General features: G+C 38.4%; 1 protein-coding gene across 1 annotated transcript in view; it reads left to right on the top strand.

Annotated features, from left to right (window-relative positions):
- The window catches only part of FOCAD (focadhesin), a 123,421-nt gene extending 108,865 nt beyond the window's left edge, over positions 1 to 14,556 (top strand). Inside the window, exons 35-44 of the mRNA XM_082497005.1 lie at positions 85 to 165; positions 1,267 to 1,395; positions 4,191 to 4,306; positions 6,640 to 6,900; positions 7,564 to 7,653; positions 8,808 to 8,985; positions 10,407 to 10,504; positions 11,365 to 11,616; positions 12,785 to 12,860; positions 14,384 to 14,556. Coding sequence (XP_082353131.1) covers positions 85 to 165; positions 1,267 to 1,395; positions 4,191 to 4,306; positions 6,640 to 6,900; positions 7,564 to 7,653; positions 8,808 to 8,985; positions 10,407 to 10,504; positions 11,365 to 11,616; positions 12,785 to 12,860; positions 14,384 to 14,457 — 1,355 coding nt within the window. The 3' untranslated portion in view covers positions 14,458 to 14,556. The remainder of the gene's footprint in view (positions 1 to 84; positions 166 to 1,266; positions 1,396 to 4,190; positions 4,307 to 6,639; positions 6,901 to 7,563; positions 7,654 to 8,807; positions 8,986 to 10,406; positions 10,505 to 11,364; positions 11,617 to 12,784; positions 12,861 to 14,383) is intronic.
- The last annotated feature ends 1,506 nt before the right edge of the window (positions 14,557 to 16,062 follow it).

Genomic DNA, 16,062 nt, shown 5'->3' with positions numbered 1-16,062 from the left:
GTTTGGCCTTTGAATTTACGTGGGAGCTGAAAGATGTTTCTAGCAACATGTTTTGGTACCTAAACAGTCTTTTTGTCTTTACAGTTCCTCCAGATTTTAGCTACCTGCCTGAAAACAGCTTTATCAGGGCAGCCATTGACTTTGCCATTGAAAGTGGAAAGAAAGGTAAGAAGGGATCAAACTACAGTATCCCTCTGGGAAATTTGTTATGACTATAAAAGGTGATCCTAATAATCCACTTTTATTTGCTTAGAAAACTTTTCTAAATACTAATCTGAAATTCACTAATGTGGGATATTTAATCTCTAAACAAAAAATTGAATGACACTCGAAAAGATAAAGTAGGATCGTGTAGTTAGTGCTTTAGTTTTCTCCAGTGAATTTTTATGACTTTTTAAACCCTTCCCTTTCCCCTTCGCTCTGTGTCTGTGAGATGATGTATCTTCCCTGGGGGAATGAAAGTCAAATCACTTAAAGTGTTAGCAAGTATCCTCAGGAATACTACATCACCGGGCAAACTTCATGCTGTCCCTTATTTCAGAGATCCTAGGTTAAGGTTCTCTGTAACAGAATGTTATTCAAATGGGTTACTGCTATGTGTGATAAATGCAAAGGACCTGAAGAAAGTATGCTCTTACATGAGGAGTGCTAGTGAAAGAGAGATAACTTAGTGTGCACTCTTAAGGGAGATAAAGCAGAGGAGATTATTCCTGTGTGGAGCTCAGTGAGCTCACTGCTGTCCTATGAAGTGGGCTTTGCTTTCAAATGGAGGTAAAAATTGCCAATGCCTGCCTCCAGGAGGACTTTCACTGAGTTAACTCCCTGTGTTTAAGTAATGTAGTCTGTAGCAAAGGTTATCACCTCTCTGACAATTTTCGTAGCTTGCACCTACAGGATGTGGAACGAAAGCAGTGTCAGAAAACTTAGCTGTTCTCTTACTAACAAATGCAAAAATACTACCCTACTAGATGAGGAATATCTGTAGTTAACCCATAAATCGGTTCAAGGGGGAGGAACCAGAAATTTTCTATTTATCAGTAACAAAAAGCCTTTTTTGATAGGACATTAATGTTAAAAACGCAACTGTTGATTACAAACAAGAGATAGCTAATTCTCAGATACAAAAAGAAGTAACAGTAATTTTACAATGCTTTTATCATTTCACTACAGATTGGTCTTTAGTGCAGTGTTCACATTTTTTTCCTGAACTGTTTAGCCAAGCTTGTGTGTATAAAATTCAAATTGTGATTGAATCTTCTGTTGTAGGCCCTGAATCTGTCCCAACTGAGCTGGTGAAAGCAGCACTGGCACCCATTGCATTAGTTGGAGAAAGCCATCAGTATCCACCTGTAAACTGGGCATCCATTCTTTCTCCTCTGATGAGGCTAAACTTTGGTAAGATTAATAGTTTTCTTTTAAGTTTTTTGTACTTGTCACAAGGCTTCTTTACTAATACAGCTTTCAAAAATTTTAGAGCCCACTTCAGGGCTTGAAGCAGGGAATGAAGGGGTTAGTATGCTTTCAAGACCAACTTTTCAATGTTTGCAAGCATATATTTGCGATCACCTTGTGGACACAGGTTTTTTTTAACTCAAGAAAAGACTAGAGAAGATCAGAGCTGAGAAGTTTGGAAGTTCCCTAAAACGCTGGTGAAATTGGACTAAATTTTTCATTTGAACTATTTACAGTAAGAAGAGGCCATCATGAAACTCAACTAATTGTGTCTTATTTTCAGTACCCACTAAATGCTGGTCCAGTGCCTGTGTCAGAGGCTGAAGGCAGCTTTATCACAAGTTTGAGCTGCTCTGTAGTTCATTTAGCTATCACTAGTCTGAAATACACTTACTACTAAATTACACTGGGGGACAGAGGAAAGCATATCCCTTTTTCCATCATGATTCTGATTTTTCAGTGCTTCTAATAGCATTTTTTTCTTCATGATCGAGAGTATCTTTGATCCTGAAGCATTGTGTTGGACAGCTTGTATCATATTTTTCTACTCAGAATATCTTTTGGTGCCTGTTTTGGTTGATATAAGCATCTGAGTTTAAAACTAATTACCTTAAAAAAAAAAAAAAAAAAAAACCAACCAAAAAACAATAACAAACTACTGTGCAAAGTTCCTTATTCCCTGTTTGATTCCACTGAGTTTTGTTTCTTCTGATTTATGTAACTGTTATTAGTTGCCTTGCAGATTTTTTTACAACTGGGTTGGGCAAGTGCTGTTGTGTATAAATTCATGTGCTGTAGAGCCCAGAATATGGAAGGCTGTTTTCATTTCTTTCTGGTGTTTATTTTACTTACACAAAGTGCTTGTGTAAGCAGTAGAAACCATTGAACTGTCGTATGAGAAACAACTGCTTGCTTGATACAGAAAGATTTGGCTACATAATAAAAATTTTTTGCTTATGCTTGAGCTGCAGCTTCTGTTTTACTTGGTATTCTTGCAATTGATTGTAAAGTCTTTTGTAAAAATAAGTGAAAGAACTTCCTATACTGACCTCTGCAGTCCATGCTGATGCAAATTTGTGTGCGACCTTATGAATAGCTGAAACTTGTTAAATGTATGGGGGAATTTTTTATTCCTGTTTTTCACTTAGGAGTCTTACTTTTGTAAATCAGGGGAATTCCAGAGGAAACAGTACATTGGTTTTGTGGCTGTGTTTTTATTGACTTCACACAGAATCATAGTCTACATTTTTATACATATTTTCTCTTGACTGTCCCTCTGTAGTGTTGTGGAAGTTGCACACCCTTCTCCAGATTATATATACATGGAGAAATAGGTCTTGCTGTGTGTTAATCAGCAATATTCATGTTGTTCTAGAACCCGCAGAACAGTTGTATTGTGATCTAACAATCCACCTAGAAATGTGGCACTAACTCAGTTTTTCTGGAACAGCTATATCATTAATATTTTTATGAAAGTTGGACTATATGCTCAGTTCTCTCAGATTCTCTAGGTCACTGTTACTCATGTCTGAGAATTCATGACTGTCTTTATGAACCTTACACATTTCACAAATTCTACTGTGAAGATTTGTTAATCTTTAAATATATTGAAGACAGCAGATTGCTTTCCCATCTTACAAGGTTTATTGCAGTTGTTGCTAAGCAGAAACCATACAACATGATTGAAGTAGTACCTGTTTGTTATTCAGTAGTGCTCTGAAGTGAACAGTCATAGGCAAATCATAATGTGTATCTTAGCAGTCCAAGCTAGTGAGAGAGAATTTTTTAATTGGTTACCAAAGCATTTTGTTACAATTTCACCCTTTCTGAGTTCTGCAAATGACTTAACTTCTCATACAAGATATTTTATTTTGAAGAGCCTGATACTGGATCTTTAAATCTTTGCTTTGTTTGTGCGCTGTTAGTGAACTTTAAAGTCATGCTATATAGAGTGCCATTTTTGATACTGAAAGAACATTTTAACTTGCAAAGCACCTATTTAAGTTTTATGCTGACGTTTAAGGTATCTTCTATCTAATGGGTCAAATGCCAGTATAATACTTGTTTGTCCTTATGTTGCTGTAGCAATCACGAACAGGATGGAAGTCATGCCATTGCTCAGAGTACCTCTGACATATTTATGACTAGTTATTCCATTAAGAAACAGGCTGCACCAGTCATTTAAGGGACTTTGAAGAGAAACCAATAAGGATTCCATAACCAATATAACCTCTATCCACAGTAAGGTCTTCCCACGTGCTAACCTGGAGAATGCTGCACCCAAGCACCCACAGCAGTAACAGTAACTAACCTCTTGTCTGTGACATATTATATGAACATGGGGTATGTGGAAGAGTAGAAACATGAACAAATGCTAATTACTCCTATGTTTAGCAGGAAAGACTATTGATTCATTTCTCCTTCTCTAGATTAAATCTTCTCTTTATTTGGCAAGGAGTTTTTTAATTCTTACTTTTTTTACCATTCCCACATTTTTATTGTTGAGTGGATTGAAATGAACTTAGACAAATCCTGAGATTTCTTGCTGAAAGTGAGTGAATGGAAAGAGGAGACTTCCAACAGATATGTGTTAAAAGCTTTAAGCAGCATGTCTAGAAAAGCAAATTTTAATGTCATGCTTCAGTAGAACAATAACCCTCCTTTATTTTATGAATTGCAAACAAATTTAAAGTAAAAATAATTTCTGCATAACTTCTGTTTGTTTTCTTCTGCTTTAGGTGATGAGGTAAAACATCTCTGCCTTCAACTGGCTGTGACACAGGCCCAGTCATCTCAAAATGCAGCAATGCTTTTGGGGATGTGGGTGGCACCTCCCCTTGTCTACAGTCTCAGTGTATGTATGTCAGAAAATCTGTGGGACCTCAGCATCTCTTTCCTATAAGATTCCTCAGTGATGGCGTTTAGGATATCTCACCAGAAAAGGATTACTAGGTTCAGAATTCTGCAGAAATACTGTTTAGCAAATATCTATAGTGAGAGAAAGGCTATTCTGGGGCCTTAAAATTGAAGGCAAACTTAAGAACTGCTACATTGGTTTTACTTAAATTGCTTAAGACCTTTTTCCTCTCTCTTATTTAATGTTATAGCATGACCTAGAGATGTAAGAAGGCATGGCAAGCAGGGAGAAAAAGTGTATCTTAGTAGACCAGCCAATAGTCTTAGAAAAAAGTCACACCTATCCATCCTTCTTCTTCCAGCAATGTCTCTTGATCTAGTAAAACATGTTGCTTCTTGAAAACCTTACCTTAATTGTGTAGGTAGTCAACAGACTAACCTACAGTGTAATCAAATTCAGACTTATACTCTACTACAGTGTAGCTCTTCTTGCAGAGGTTCAACGTGGATTCCATGACACAATATGTAAAACTCCCTGAATCCCACAGCGCACTTGAATGTGCGGTTCTGTCAGTTTGTACAAGTTGGGGAGCAGGTTCATGACAATTGACAGAAAATGCATTAAGGATTTCTGTGATCTTTTCCGGTTCTTCAAGGGTTATTTTTTCTTGTAATTTTTAATTCATTAGTCTTCAGAGATATAGCTTAGGAAACGTGGGTTAGATTAACGGACAGTGCGGTGGATTGAACAGTGGCTGACCGATAGAGCTCAGAGGGTTGTGGTTAGTGGTGCAGAGTCTAGTTGGAGATCAGTAATGAGTGGTGTCCCTCAGGGGTCAATACTGGGTCCAGTCCTGTTCAATATATTCATCAGTCACCTGGATGAAGGGATAGAGCATACTATCAGCAAGTTTGCTGATGACAGAAAACTGGGAGGGGTGCCTAACACACCAGAAGGCTGTGCCGCATTCAGCGTGACCTGGACAGGCTGGAGAATCGGGCAGAGAGAAACCTTATGAAATTCAACAAGGGCAAGTGTAGGATACTGCATCTGGGGAGGAATAACCCCATGCATCAGTACAGGTTAGGGGCTGACCTCCTGGAGAGCAGCTCTGTGGAAAGGGACCTGGGAGTCCTGGTGGGCAGCAGGATGACCATGAGCCAGCAATGTGCCCTGGTAGTCAAGAAGACCAATGGCATTCTGGGGTGCATCAAGAGGAGTGTGGCCAGCAGGTTGAGGGAGGTCATCCTCCCCCTCTACTCTGCCCTGGTGAGGCCACATCTGGAGTATTGTGTCCAGTTCTGGGTTCCCCGGTTCAAGAAGGACGGGGAACTGCTGGAAAGGTTCCAGCAAAGGGCTACAAAGACGATTAGGGGATTAGAACATCTCTCTTATGAGGAAAGACTGAGGGAATTGGGTCTTTTTAGTTTAGAGAAGCGAAGACTGAGGGGGGATCTTATCAATGTTTATAAATACTTAAAGGGAGGGTGCCAGGGGGATGAGAACAGTCTTTTTTCAGTGGTGCCCAGTGATGGGACAAGATGTAACGGGCACAAACTTGAATATAGGAGATTCCATCTTAACATGAGGAGGAACTTCTTTACTTTGAGGGTGGCAGAGCACTGGCACAGGCTGCCCAGAGAGGTTGTGGAGTCTCCCACTCTGGAAACATTCAAAACCCGCCAGGACATTGTCCTGTGCATCCTGCTGTAGGTAACCCTTCTCGGACATGGGTTAGATGATCTCCAGAGGTCCCTTCCAACCCCTGACCATTCTGTGATATATAAACACTTGGCAATTTTAGGATACGTAATTGGTAAGGTACCAAAAAAAAAAAAAAGGTTTTATTTCTGAGCACCAGTTTTTCATGGCAGTGGATATTTGAGGTCACAAAATGAGTTCAGCCACAGAGTGTGTATGCTTTGAGTTTCTTCAGGGTATTTATTCATTCTTACTCAGTAGCTAGCAATATTAATGGTGGTAGGTGTATTATACTTCTGTCCTTGGCTGTCTAGTTAGTCTGTATGCTTTATGTAGGAATGCAGTGGGCACCATATAGGGAAATCATAATTGTCCTGCCAGTACAGAGACACGATATCTAGGGTTTGTTGAAAGAAAGTTGCTCAGTTCTTAAGGAAAATAGAATATTGGCATGTTTGAACTCTTTAATTCAAGCAGTTCATCAAAAGAGGGAAGAAGAATGGAGATTTATGACCTCAAGCGCTTTTTTAAGTGGTTGTTGAGCCACTTTTTTTTCATCCTTTATAGCAACAGTTGAAGGTCAGCAAAGAGCTGGAACCTGAAACTAAGCAAAAGCTTTTGCTTTTCAGATGAAAACCCAGAAATACCTTTTCGTGTCCCTACCTCTGTGGATGAAACATGTTGCAGAAGACAAACTACAGTCTTTTACAGAAGTGTTTCTGATACAACAGTTTGAAGTGAAGAACCGCAAAAAAAACCCAGAAGTCTGCCAGTGCGTTTTACAGGGGCTCACACAGGCAATGAAACTTCCAAGCCCTGCTCAATACTGCTGGAGTGTTCTGTGCCAGGCTGTGGAGAAAATATTTGAGCTTCTACCAGATGAAGTTCAGGTAAGGAATAAGTGTGAGGTGTATTAACGTTTTTCTGGACTGTATGTTTTTAATGATGATAAGTCCCATCTTTTTACACTGATCCATCAGGTTTGAAACATGAAGTAGATGAAAAATTCTTAGCGATAATAGTTAAGATGCCTGCATAATTTTGATTTAAGGTATTTTTGGATATTCTTTAGAATATGAGTAAGTTATGAAACTAATTTAATGTACACTTTTCCCTCACAAATGATTCGGTAATGGAAAAATACAGCATTAATACTGAAATAAATGTTACTGAAACAGAAGCAGAGAACAATCAGAAGGGGCTTTTTTTCCCTACTGAAGATTCAACTTCTCACAGTGGTTTAAAGAAACTATCTACCTACAGAAAATATCTCCAAGAAGGGCGTTTTTCCATTAAAACACACAAACAAACAAACTCTCTGAAAGTTTTCAGATAGCATTTTTCCTTAATAATTACGTACATTACAGAATATTCCAGCAAATACAGAATTTCTAAAATAGAATAAATAAAACAAGGGTAGACACTAGATTAAATATTCATTATGATCTAAATATTCATCAAGATCATTAACAAAGTTCCTGGACTTGCCAATTTTAGTGATGAAGAAACCTAGAAGGCTACATCTAAACATGCATTTACTTTTCTGTTTCTAGAGAGGTGAACTGGACACGTATGTCGATGTAGCAAAATGTATGTCAGAAATGGCAGATTCAGAGATTGATCGCATTGTCCAGATCTCTAAGGTAATGATGTTTTGCTCCTGGTCTTCTATCACCAAACCATGTGAAACAAGCATGCCTTACCATTTGTCTTGGCACCAGAGTGTTTTTAGCTCATTGGGAGCATTGATTGTTTTATCTGCCATGCAAGTAAGAGTGTTCTGGCTCTAATTTGCAGGCTGCAGAGAAGCAAAAGTAATAAGAACCCATATCCAAAACTTTCTCAAGGCAACTGAAATACTACTAATTCTTTTCCTGGGAGCTTTGAACTGGAGAGTCTAAGTAACTTCGTCAAGTTCAGGCAGGACTCTCTAAGCAGAACAGGAATGGTGTTAGATCTTCTGAATCCCAGACCAATGATGCAAACAGCAGACCATAGTCCTCTTTGGTTAACATAACTAACTGCTTGAAATGGACTGTAAATGCATCCTGGTGATTAGCTGTGCTAGAACTGGCGGATCCTTGCTTCTGTTAAAAATGTGAAATACTTTGACAGAACAAACTTTCATTCTTGACTTAATGTGCTGTATTTGCATTCACACTCAAGAGCATTTCCTGGTGGACAAGTTGGGTAAGGATGACAGTGGAATAGAAAAGCTTTCAGCTTCCAGCTCACCAGTGGAATCAATTAGCAGCGGAGTTCTTAGCAGCTAAGGAAATGACCTGTGTGGAAGGACTTGATGGTTTCAGATCAGATAAACTAGCATCTGTGACATAAAATCATGTTGTTCTGTTTACTGGCAGATTCACTAGAGAATCATGCATTTAAATAGGTTAGGGAGGCTGAACTGTCATTTCCTTATGTCTTTGAGTTCTTATTTCCACACTGAAAAATGCCATTTAAAAAAACCTTTTTTGTCACTTCAGTGAATCTGTCTTGCAAGAAGACTTGAGTCTCCAGAACTGTCAGGCTGGCTCATTTCAATTTAAAGGGGAATGTAAAATTTAAAGCAGTATGAAAACAATGAAACTGTACTGATTTGCTGGACTGTTTAGAAGCATGTAAGATTAAATTAATATGTACGGTCTTCTGTGCCATAATTTGTCTTGAAGAAAAATGAGCCTGATAGGCAATCAAAGAATTTCTCCCTTTTTTTTTTATAAGGAGGAATGCAGCACCTGCTGTTCCCATGAGAAAGGTGTGTTTTAATTTAACGTGTTTCTAATTGCATTTGCAGAACAATATAGAGAAGGCCACATTCGTGAAAGTGTATTTAATTTCTCAAGGCAGACTGCCTCTGATGAACTTGAGTGCCGTGATTGATACTGTGGCAGAATATCACCAGAAAGAGAATATTTTATGGATGCTCTTGAATAGTTTCTATCATACTCGTATTGTGAGCCATGAAAACACAGGTAAGGTCAGGCTTAACGAAGGATCAATGACAAAATCAACAGGTACTGGTGGATCTACAGTGATTCTTTTTAAGTAATTTTAAGAAGGATTAACCCAAGTGTTTCCATATTTCTCTGTATTAGAAACTACTCAATCTTCAGAATTCATATTTATATCAAACATTGCTTTTATGTTTTTCTCCAATTCTTTGTTTTTGTGGATCAGCTACAAGTCATTTATCTCAACCAGATGGTTTGCGACCAGAGTTTTCACTAGATCCATGTCTCTTAGTCTTTTTAGACTTTCAGAGTAACATAGTGTGAGAAATCTAATAGCACATCAGAGACCAGTAGTAGTGCAACTCTGCTAACTTTCAGATCTAATACCTGACTTCCCGTTGTGCGACACAGTAGGTGGGGCTGTCTTCCCATGAAACTGGTTGAACCGAGGGGATAGCTGGCTTCTCTGAACTCCCCGTACTGAGTTAACACAGAAAACAAGTTGCCCTTCCGCCTCTTCAAAACCATACCGGATAGTTATCTGGTGGGTTAATGAGTTGGGCTGTCTCAGCTAAGAGTCTGATAAAGTGCTGCAGCTGATGCAGGAGAAGTAGCCGAATCACACAGGAAGATAAAGGAGGAAGAAACAAGAACAGAGGGAGGCAAGAATGAGGTCTCCCCATTTTCATGGCAGAAGGATCTTTGGCTACCTGTGTTCACAGAATAACTTCAAAGCGTTATACTGCTAGATGCCTTTGCTGCCAGCTGTGTTTGAAGAACTGCAAACAGTGGTGAGTTTTGAATGAGTGAGGCAAGATAAAAAAGGACACATGAAGAGTACAAGGAAAAGTTAGTGTATGAAGTGACATGGTCTCGAAGATGAAGGTGGTTTTTAGTTTGTAGGAGGTAGAATGGATTTTGGGTAGCAGAATCTGAATCGGTGAAATATGTTCCATCCTTGAGTTGAGGGCTGATTTTATTTGCATGCCTTGAGTGTATTGTACTGATCCTCTGCACATCAAGAGGATTTACACAGCACTCCCCACATTCTTGCCCAGTGTACAGTGACACCAGTGCTAGACTTAAATAGAGTACTGGGGCAAAAACTTCCGGGAGGCTTTAGGATTCTGTAGCAGTCATATATGCAGACTAGGTTACTGGGACCTGCAGGCTGCCATTATGTGAAATAACTCTCACTCAGAATTCCTTTTTCTGTGTGTTCAGTGTATTGCCTGTGTTATAAGCAAAGTTTTTGTACTGTTTAAGTGCCTGTATGCCTTCTGTCAGTGGCAACCATGAATCAAATGTGACAATGGTATTGGTGATCTTTACCTTCCACAGTCAGTGCTTTATTGCTATAGTGATTCCCTATGCTTGCTTTTTAATGAAAAATGGTGAATTCTAGTGTTTTATGTGAGTCAATGTTCTTGTTCTTCTTCTAGGAGTGTTGAAAAGAATGAACTGGCTGCTAGACCTGATGGGCTACATCAGAAATTTAGCATACAAGTCAACACCTTTACAAAATGTTGATCTTAAAGAGGTAAATGCTGTGAAAATAATTTGCAGCTTTCATGAAGAAGGAGGTTTTGATATATTCCACATTATTCCTCAGTAATAAGTATTATTCCCCATGCTTTTATATTTTAGAAGATTGTCATCTTACCTCCATAGAGAAGTTCTTCTCAATTTTTGTGAATGTATGTGTATTTAAAATTCTTACTTTAAAATAATGATGACATTTAAATTATGATAGAAGCTAAAGGCAACTAAAGGAAATAATGTCTTCAAATTTACTGTATTTACAGCACTTAAAGGAAAAAGTTGAATTCACCAATAGAACTGTCTAAACAGGTCAAAACTGTTCAGCTACTGTTTCTAAGAGGGCTTTTGACAGTTTTAGGAAACTAACATTGTTCAATCTTTTCAGCTGTTTAAGTCTTCTGTTTGAGGACATAAAATAAGATGCTGCTTAGATCAGAAGGGCATTCATTACATTGCTGCAATATTTCCCAACCATTTGTAACATCACGGTGGTGACCACCTCTAATTTCCCTTAACAGTCCGATTGCTGTAAAGAAGTTATTTCCACATTTTAAATGAAATGCAGATCAGCCTTAAACTAGAGGATGATTTTAGAAGAGTACTGTTTTGCCTTTTTTCCCTGTAGACATTTTAATTTGAGCTGGTGTTTAGAAAAAGACTTCTGCTTCTTCAAAGCATGAGAGAATATTAAGAACGTTTTAGTTCTTGCATTTTGAATTTTAGCTGAATTTTCAGATGATTGTTTTGAAGAGCAAGCTACCACCAGGAATTTTGGTTGGGTTTTTTTTCAATTGTTTTTTTTTTTTCCTTCTGTATTATTCATTTAATACAGTGTATTTTTGCCTTTTTCCTATTTAGTGCATAGATTTCCTCCTGTGGCTGTTTGCAGCTTCTGTGGTGGCCTGGGCTGACCATGGTGCACCATTACTGCTTGGCCTCAGTGCTAACTGGTCACCGTGGAAGCACCAAATGATACTACCAGAATTGTCTGAGGATCACATTGGCAAGCACCCCACTGACAAGCTTGCTGTGCAAGAAACTCTCACTCTCCTTCCAAACAGCATTTCCCTTTTGCTGGCTAAAGAGCCTTGGAAAGAACAAACACAGAAGGTAAAATTGCGTGTTATGGTAAGCATTTTCCAATAATTAGCCAGCACAGCACCTTGTTTTTAGCAGTCAGCTGAAGTCTTAGGTGGAGCAGTTATTTCTTCTATATCCATTGCATCTGACTTGTGATCTTGTTTTTCTTTATTTGCAATCAGATATGACTCATTTCAGAAGACTGAATGTAGTTTCTCAAGTAAAATGTGAGAGCTGCAAAGAACAAAAAACATTTCAATGTTGGGAGTCAAGCTCTTGAGAGTACAGCTAGGAGAGGAGAGTTGGCATGTGCTGGTAGCAAGTCAGTCATTTAAACACTGAAAGACAGATCCTCTGCAGTTGGACATCACCACAGTGGCAATCTAGGGCAATCAAAGATCTTCTGTGTGGTTTGTAGTGTGTGTCATTTATTTACAAGTATAAGTTGAAAATAAGCGTGGAAAATTTTGCCTAATTTGGCAAGCTTGTAGGTTGCTTGTGGTTGAGATGTGAAAATATTGTTATAAAGCTATAGATTAATAGTTAGCTGTTCTGTGCAAACCCGAATCCATTAAGGACTGGCTCCTGTACACTCCTGTGCTCAGAGTTACCACTGAAGTTGGAATTCAGCATTTGTGAGGAAAGCAGGTGTGGGCTGTTAATATGCAACTGCCTAATTAGGCTCTAGGGGAGAATTTGAGACTATGCCCTGAAAATCGTTCTGATAAGTTTGAAATATCACATTGTCCTCCAAGCACCCTGGACTGCCAGAAAAACAATGGAAAATGAGAGAGGTCAAAAGAGGGACAAAGGCAGTAAGAGTTCTGCAGGATTTGCAGTCAAACGTTTGGACAAGAGACTGGTAAGAAAGGATTGTATTAGTAGGTTAAAGACATGAACAGGCAAGAAGGGGGGAAACTATTTACTGTACCTTCTTCATTACAAATAATTATTGCTGAGGTAATGAGAAGGAACAAAGAGAGTTTCAGATCTAGCTGTGGGAGAAATTCCACTGACAATGAGATGTACTTTAGGGCATATGGATAGTTTGGGCAGAAGCTTAATAAGCCACTGCCTCTGATTAAATAACTATGAATTTAGCAGCAATCAGATGTTGCCTATCAAACTGAAAAGAATTTATGGTGTTCTGATACAGAGGCTCTTTTAATTCAGGTTTTCCTTTTGTTTCAATCTTTAGTTCATTGACTGGCTGATCAATATGATGGAAAGTCCTAAGGAATCATTATCAAAATCTTCGACAGACCTGCTGAAAGGTAGGATATTTTTAATCGGGTACTTATTTTTCCATAACTATCAGTACAGATCAAAATCCAGTTGTTAAAAGGAGTGAGATGAATCTATACTATTAGCAGATGTAGGACGGCTATATTTTGTCTTTAAGGAAACCTTCACAGGTAAGATAACGTTCCTGTCTGTAACACCTTCTTATACTTGCTCTCTTATCTGCTGACGCTTACGATGTACCACTAAAGATTGAAAGGATCTAAAGGTACATCTGGTCCTACAAGCATATTTCAGTGATAGATCTGTCAATGGTTTTTGAAGTTACCCTTAAAAATAAAATGCAACATACTATTTGGAAACCCCCCAGTACTAGAGTAGAAATCACATAACTTTTTATTCAGGTGCAACTGAGGACTGAAGTGTGAGGAAGGGATAGGAGACAGGCAATGACAGCCTAGTAGAATAGTCTGACAAGAAAGGATAGAGGAATGAGGGTTGCTGAAAAGATGTATGAAAAGAAAGGTGGGAAGTACATGGTATTTTGAATTACAGAAATGACCTCTGGCCCTAGCAGGCACCCCATTGCCCACCTAGAGATCTAGGATTGTGAATATAATCTGTACAAGTCATTTTAAGAAGACACCACAAAAACTTTTAAGTGAAGTAAGTTCATTGTGCTTCTTTTCATTAACACAACGCACCTCCTTTGAATCACCTAATTCGTTGGACCTAAACTGGCTTCTTGAAATCCGGTTATAAGTTCTTTGCGTTACCAGGATAGTTAGCCTTGTTTTGAGTGTCTGCAATCTTTAATCACTCTCTGATAAATTCCAAAATTCCCCTGTTGTTTCTGCTAATCTCCACCAGAGACAATGCTAAGGGTCATTGGAGAATCTCCTCTGTACAATCAGAGGATTCTGATATACACAGTATATTCTCAGTAGCCCTGATTGAGATGAGTTATTGTTTCCATTGAGCTTTTCACTCTTTTTTTTTTTTTTGCTTTTAAGTACAAGAACATGAAACTTCCTTGTGGATGACTAGAATGTGTCTGATTTGGTTGCTGGATTTTGCCTATATACATGATGCTTTCAAACTGAATTGAGGAATCAGTGAATTGCATTTCCAATCAATGAATTGCACAGAGGACTTACGCGCTGTACTTTGTGCTTCTGTCCTTGCCAGTGTCTCCTATCTGCCGTCTTGCATCATTGCTCATTAAATTCAAACCTTCTGCAGTGTTGGTTGATCTCCATGTCGCTTCAAAGTGATAGTCTAATTAGCAGATGATGTAACGTGGTTTCAGTAGGACACATGCCGTAAAGCAGATGAAAGGCCTAAAACAACGTCACATTTCAGAGATGAGTGTATCTTGTGAACAGCACAAGTAGCATCAAAACCTGTCAGTCTAGGAAGAGGAAAAAGCCATGAAAAGTCAACAAAAGGAGAATTGAATCTATACCTATGTTAGTAAAATGACTAGGGAGAATAGTCTCACATTCTTTCCAGTCTGGACTGCACAAATTAATGTTATTTGTCTTTGTCTTCACAGTTACTCTTCTGGCCTTGAGATCTCTTGCAGAGTTCAAGAAGAAAGCAGTGTGGACTAAAGCTTATGGGTGGTAGCTGAATGTTGTATCTTATCCAATCAATAAAACTGTTCATACTTGAAAGCATACTATTACTATTCAGCATCAAGACCACCAATTTCAAAGAGGTTTCTTATCAGAAGGTGTTGGATTTTTTTTAATCCTTTTACCCCCTCCCAAAGACTCATAAGATAAAAACAATATTTTATTTTTCAATATGATGTTCTTTTACAAACTACCTAGCATGGTTTGAGCTGTGCTGAATCTAAATGAGAAATACACATCCAATTGTTTCAGTTGAGTTGTTTCAAGTGACACTTGGGAGCCTCAAAACCTGGAGTGGAATATTACTTTAACTCATGGAAGTTTTGTAGGAATGGGTGGAAAAAAAAAATTGTAAAATTTGTTTGGATGTAGCCTATTTACTAAAGTATGTTTTAGTGTAACAGACTTCTGAATAAGTATTATTTTTGAATTGATAACCCTTTTATAGTAATAACACAATGATCTGGTGCAGTAGTGACAACACATTGAAGGTATATAAGGTGAGCAGAGTTTCTGAAAGGGGTGGTATATTTGTCAATTTTGCAACAGCTTTATCAAGATCATTGAAATAAGTCAATGATCCTAATGGCTGCTATGTCCCCAGCTCCAGGATGGTTGCTGTTTTTTTTCTACTTACAACTGTTCTTGTCTCCTTTACCCTCCTTTGCACAGAAGGAGAGATTTTCTCTGCCTCCAGGCAAAAGGGACAATACAGCAACTCTTTTCCACCTTTGCCATCTTAAATAAATTAGCCCCTGCCATTTTCCTTATTTAATACTCTTTTCTTTCTGAAGGAATAGAAAACTTTTCCACTTGCAGCCTTGCTAAGACAGACTTTAAAAGAGATTTTATATTTAGCCATCCTCCTCACTAGAGCAGACAAAAATTAACTGAATGTAGTTGGTTGAGCACTGGTACCTAAAGGCTTCCAAAGCAGTACTAGTGAGAGCATTGTTGACTTTGACCAGCTTACATCAAATGTTACTGCCTTACATCTAGAAGCCACACCACATTGCAAGAATTCTCTTCATTTCAGGACTGAACAATTCCTCTGGCAAAGAAACTCTCCTCTGACTTCTTTATGGGCTTTTCTCACTTAACAAGGTTACTGTAGGAAGGCAGTGAGCTTCCCACAGCGATTAGACGTTTCTTCAGCTATTAGGTGTGTGGAGGATTAACACAATACTCATTTGTATTTCTGAAATAGTGAATAATAATGGTAATTTCCTGCTCTGTAGGCAGCTGTATACTGAGAAGACAGTCTAAAGATGAATGTACAGAAGGACTCACTGAAAGCAGATGTCAACAAGTCAGTATCTCAGTGCATGACACTTCCATTTGTGTGCACTTCTAAGTAACCTCTGACGAAGCCAAATATGTCACATTTTAATGGTGCCATCTCTAGCATAGTTTCAAACTAACTTACACCTTTACTTATCTGAGTTTGCATGTGTATTAGCATTTCAATTCAGATTAAAAGTTTGCCTTTTTTTTAAAGGGAATCTGTGGGTAATGCCTACAAGCTGTGTTTTAGTTTGCATAGTGGAGCAGTATATAAACATCTCGATTAAACTATAGTGATATACAGTAGAACGGA

This window comes from Vanellus vanellus, assembly GCF_965231255.1.
Source record: "Vanellus vanellus genome assembly, chromosome: Z".
Taxonomy (NCBI): Eukaryota; Metazoa; Chordata; class Aves; order Charadriiformes; family Charadriidae; genus Vanellus; species Vanellus vanellus.
This window is presented reverse-complemented; position numbering and strand designations above follow the sequence as displayed.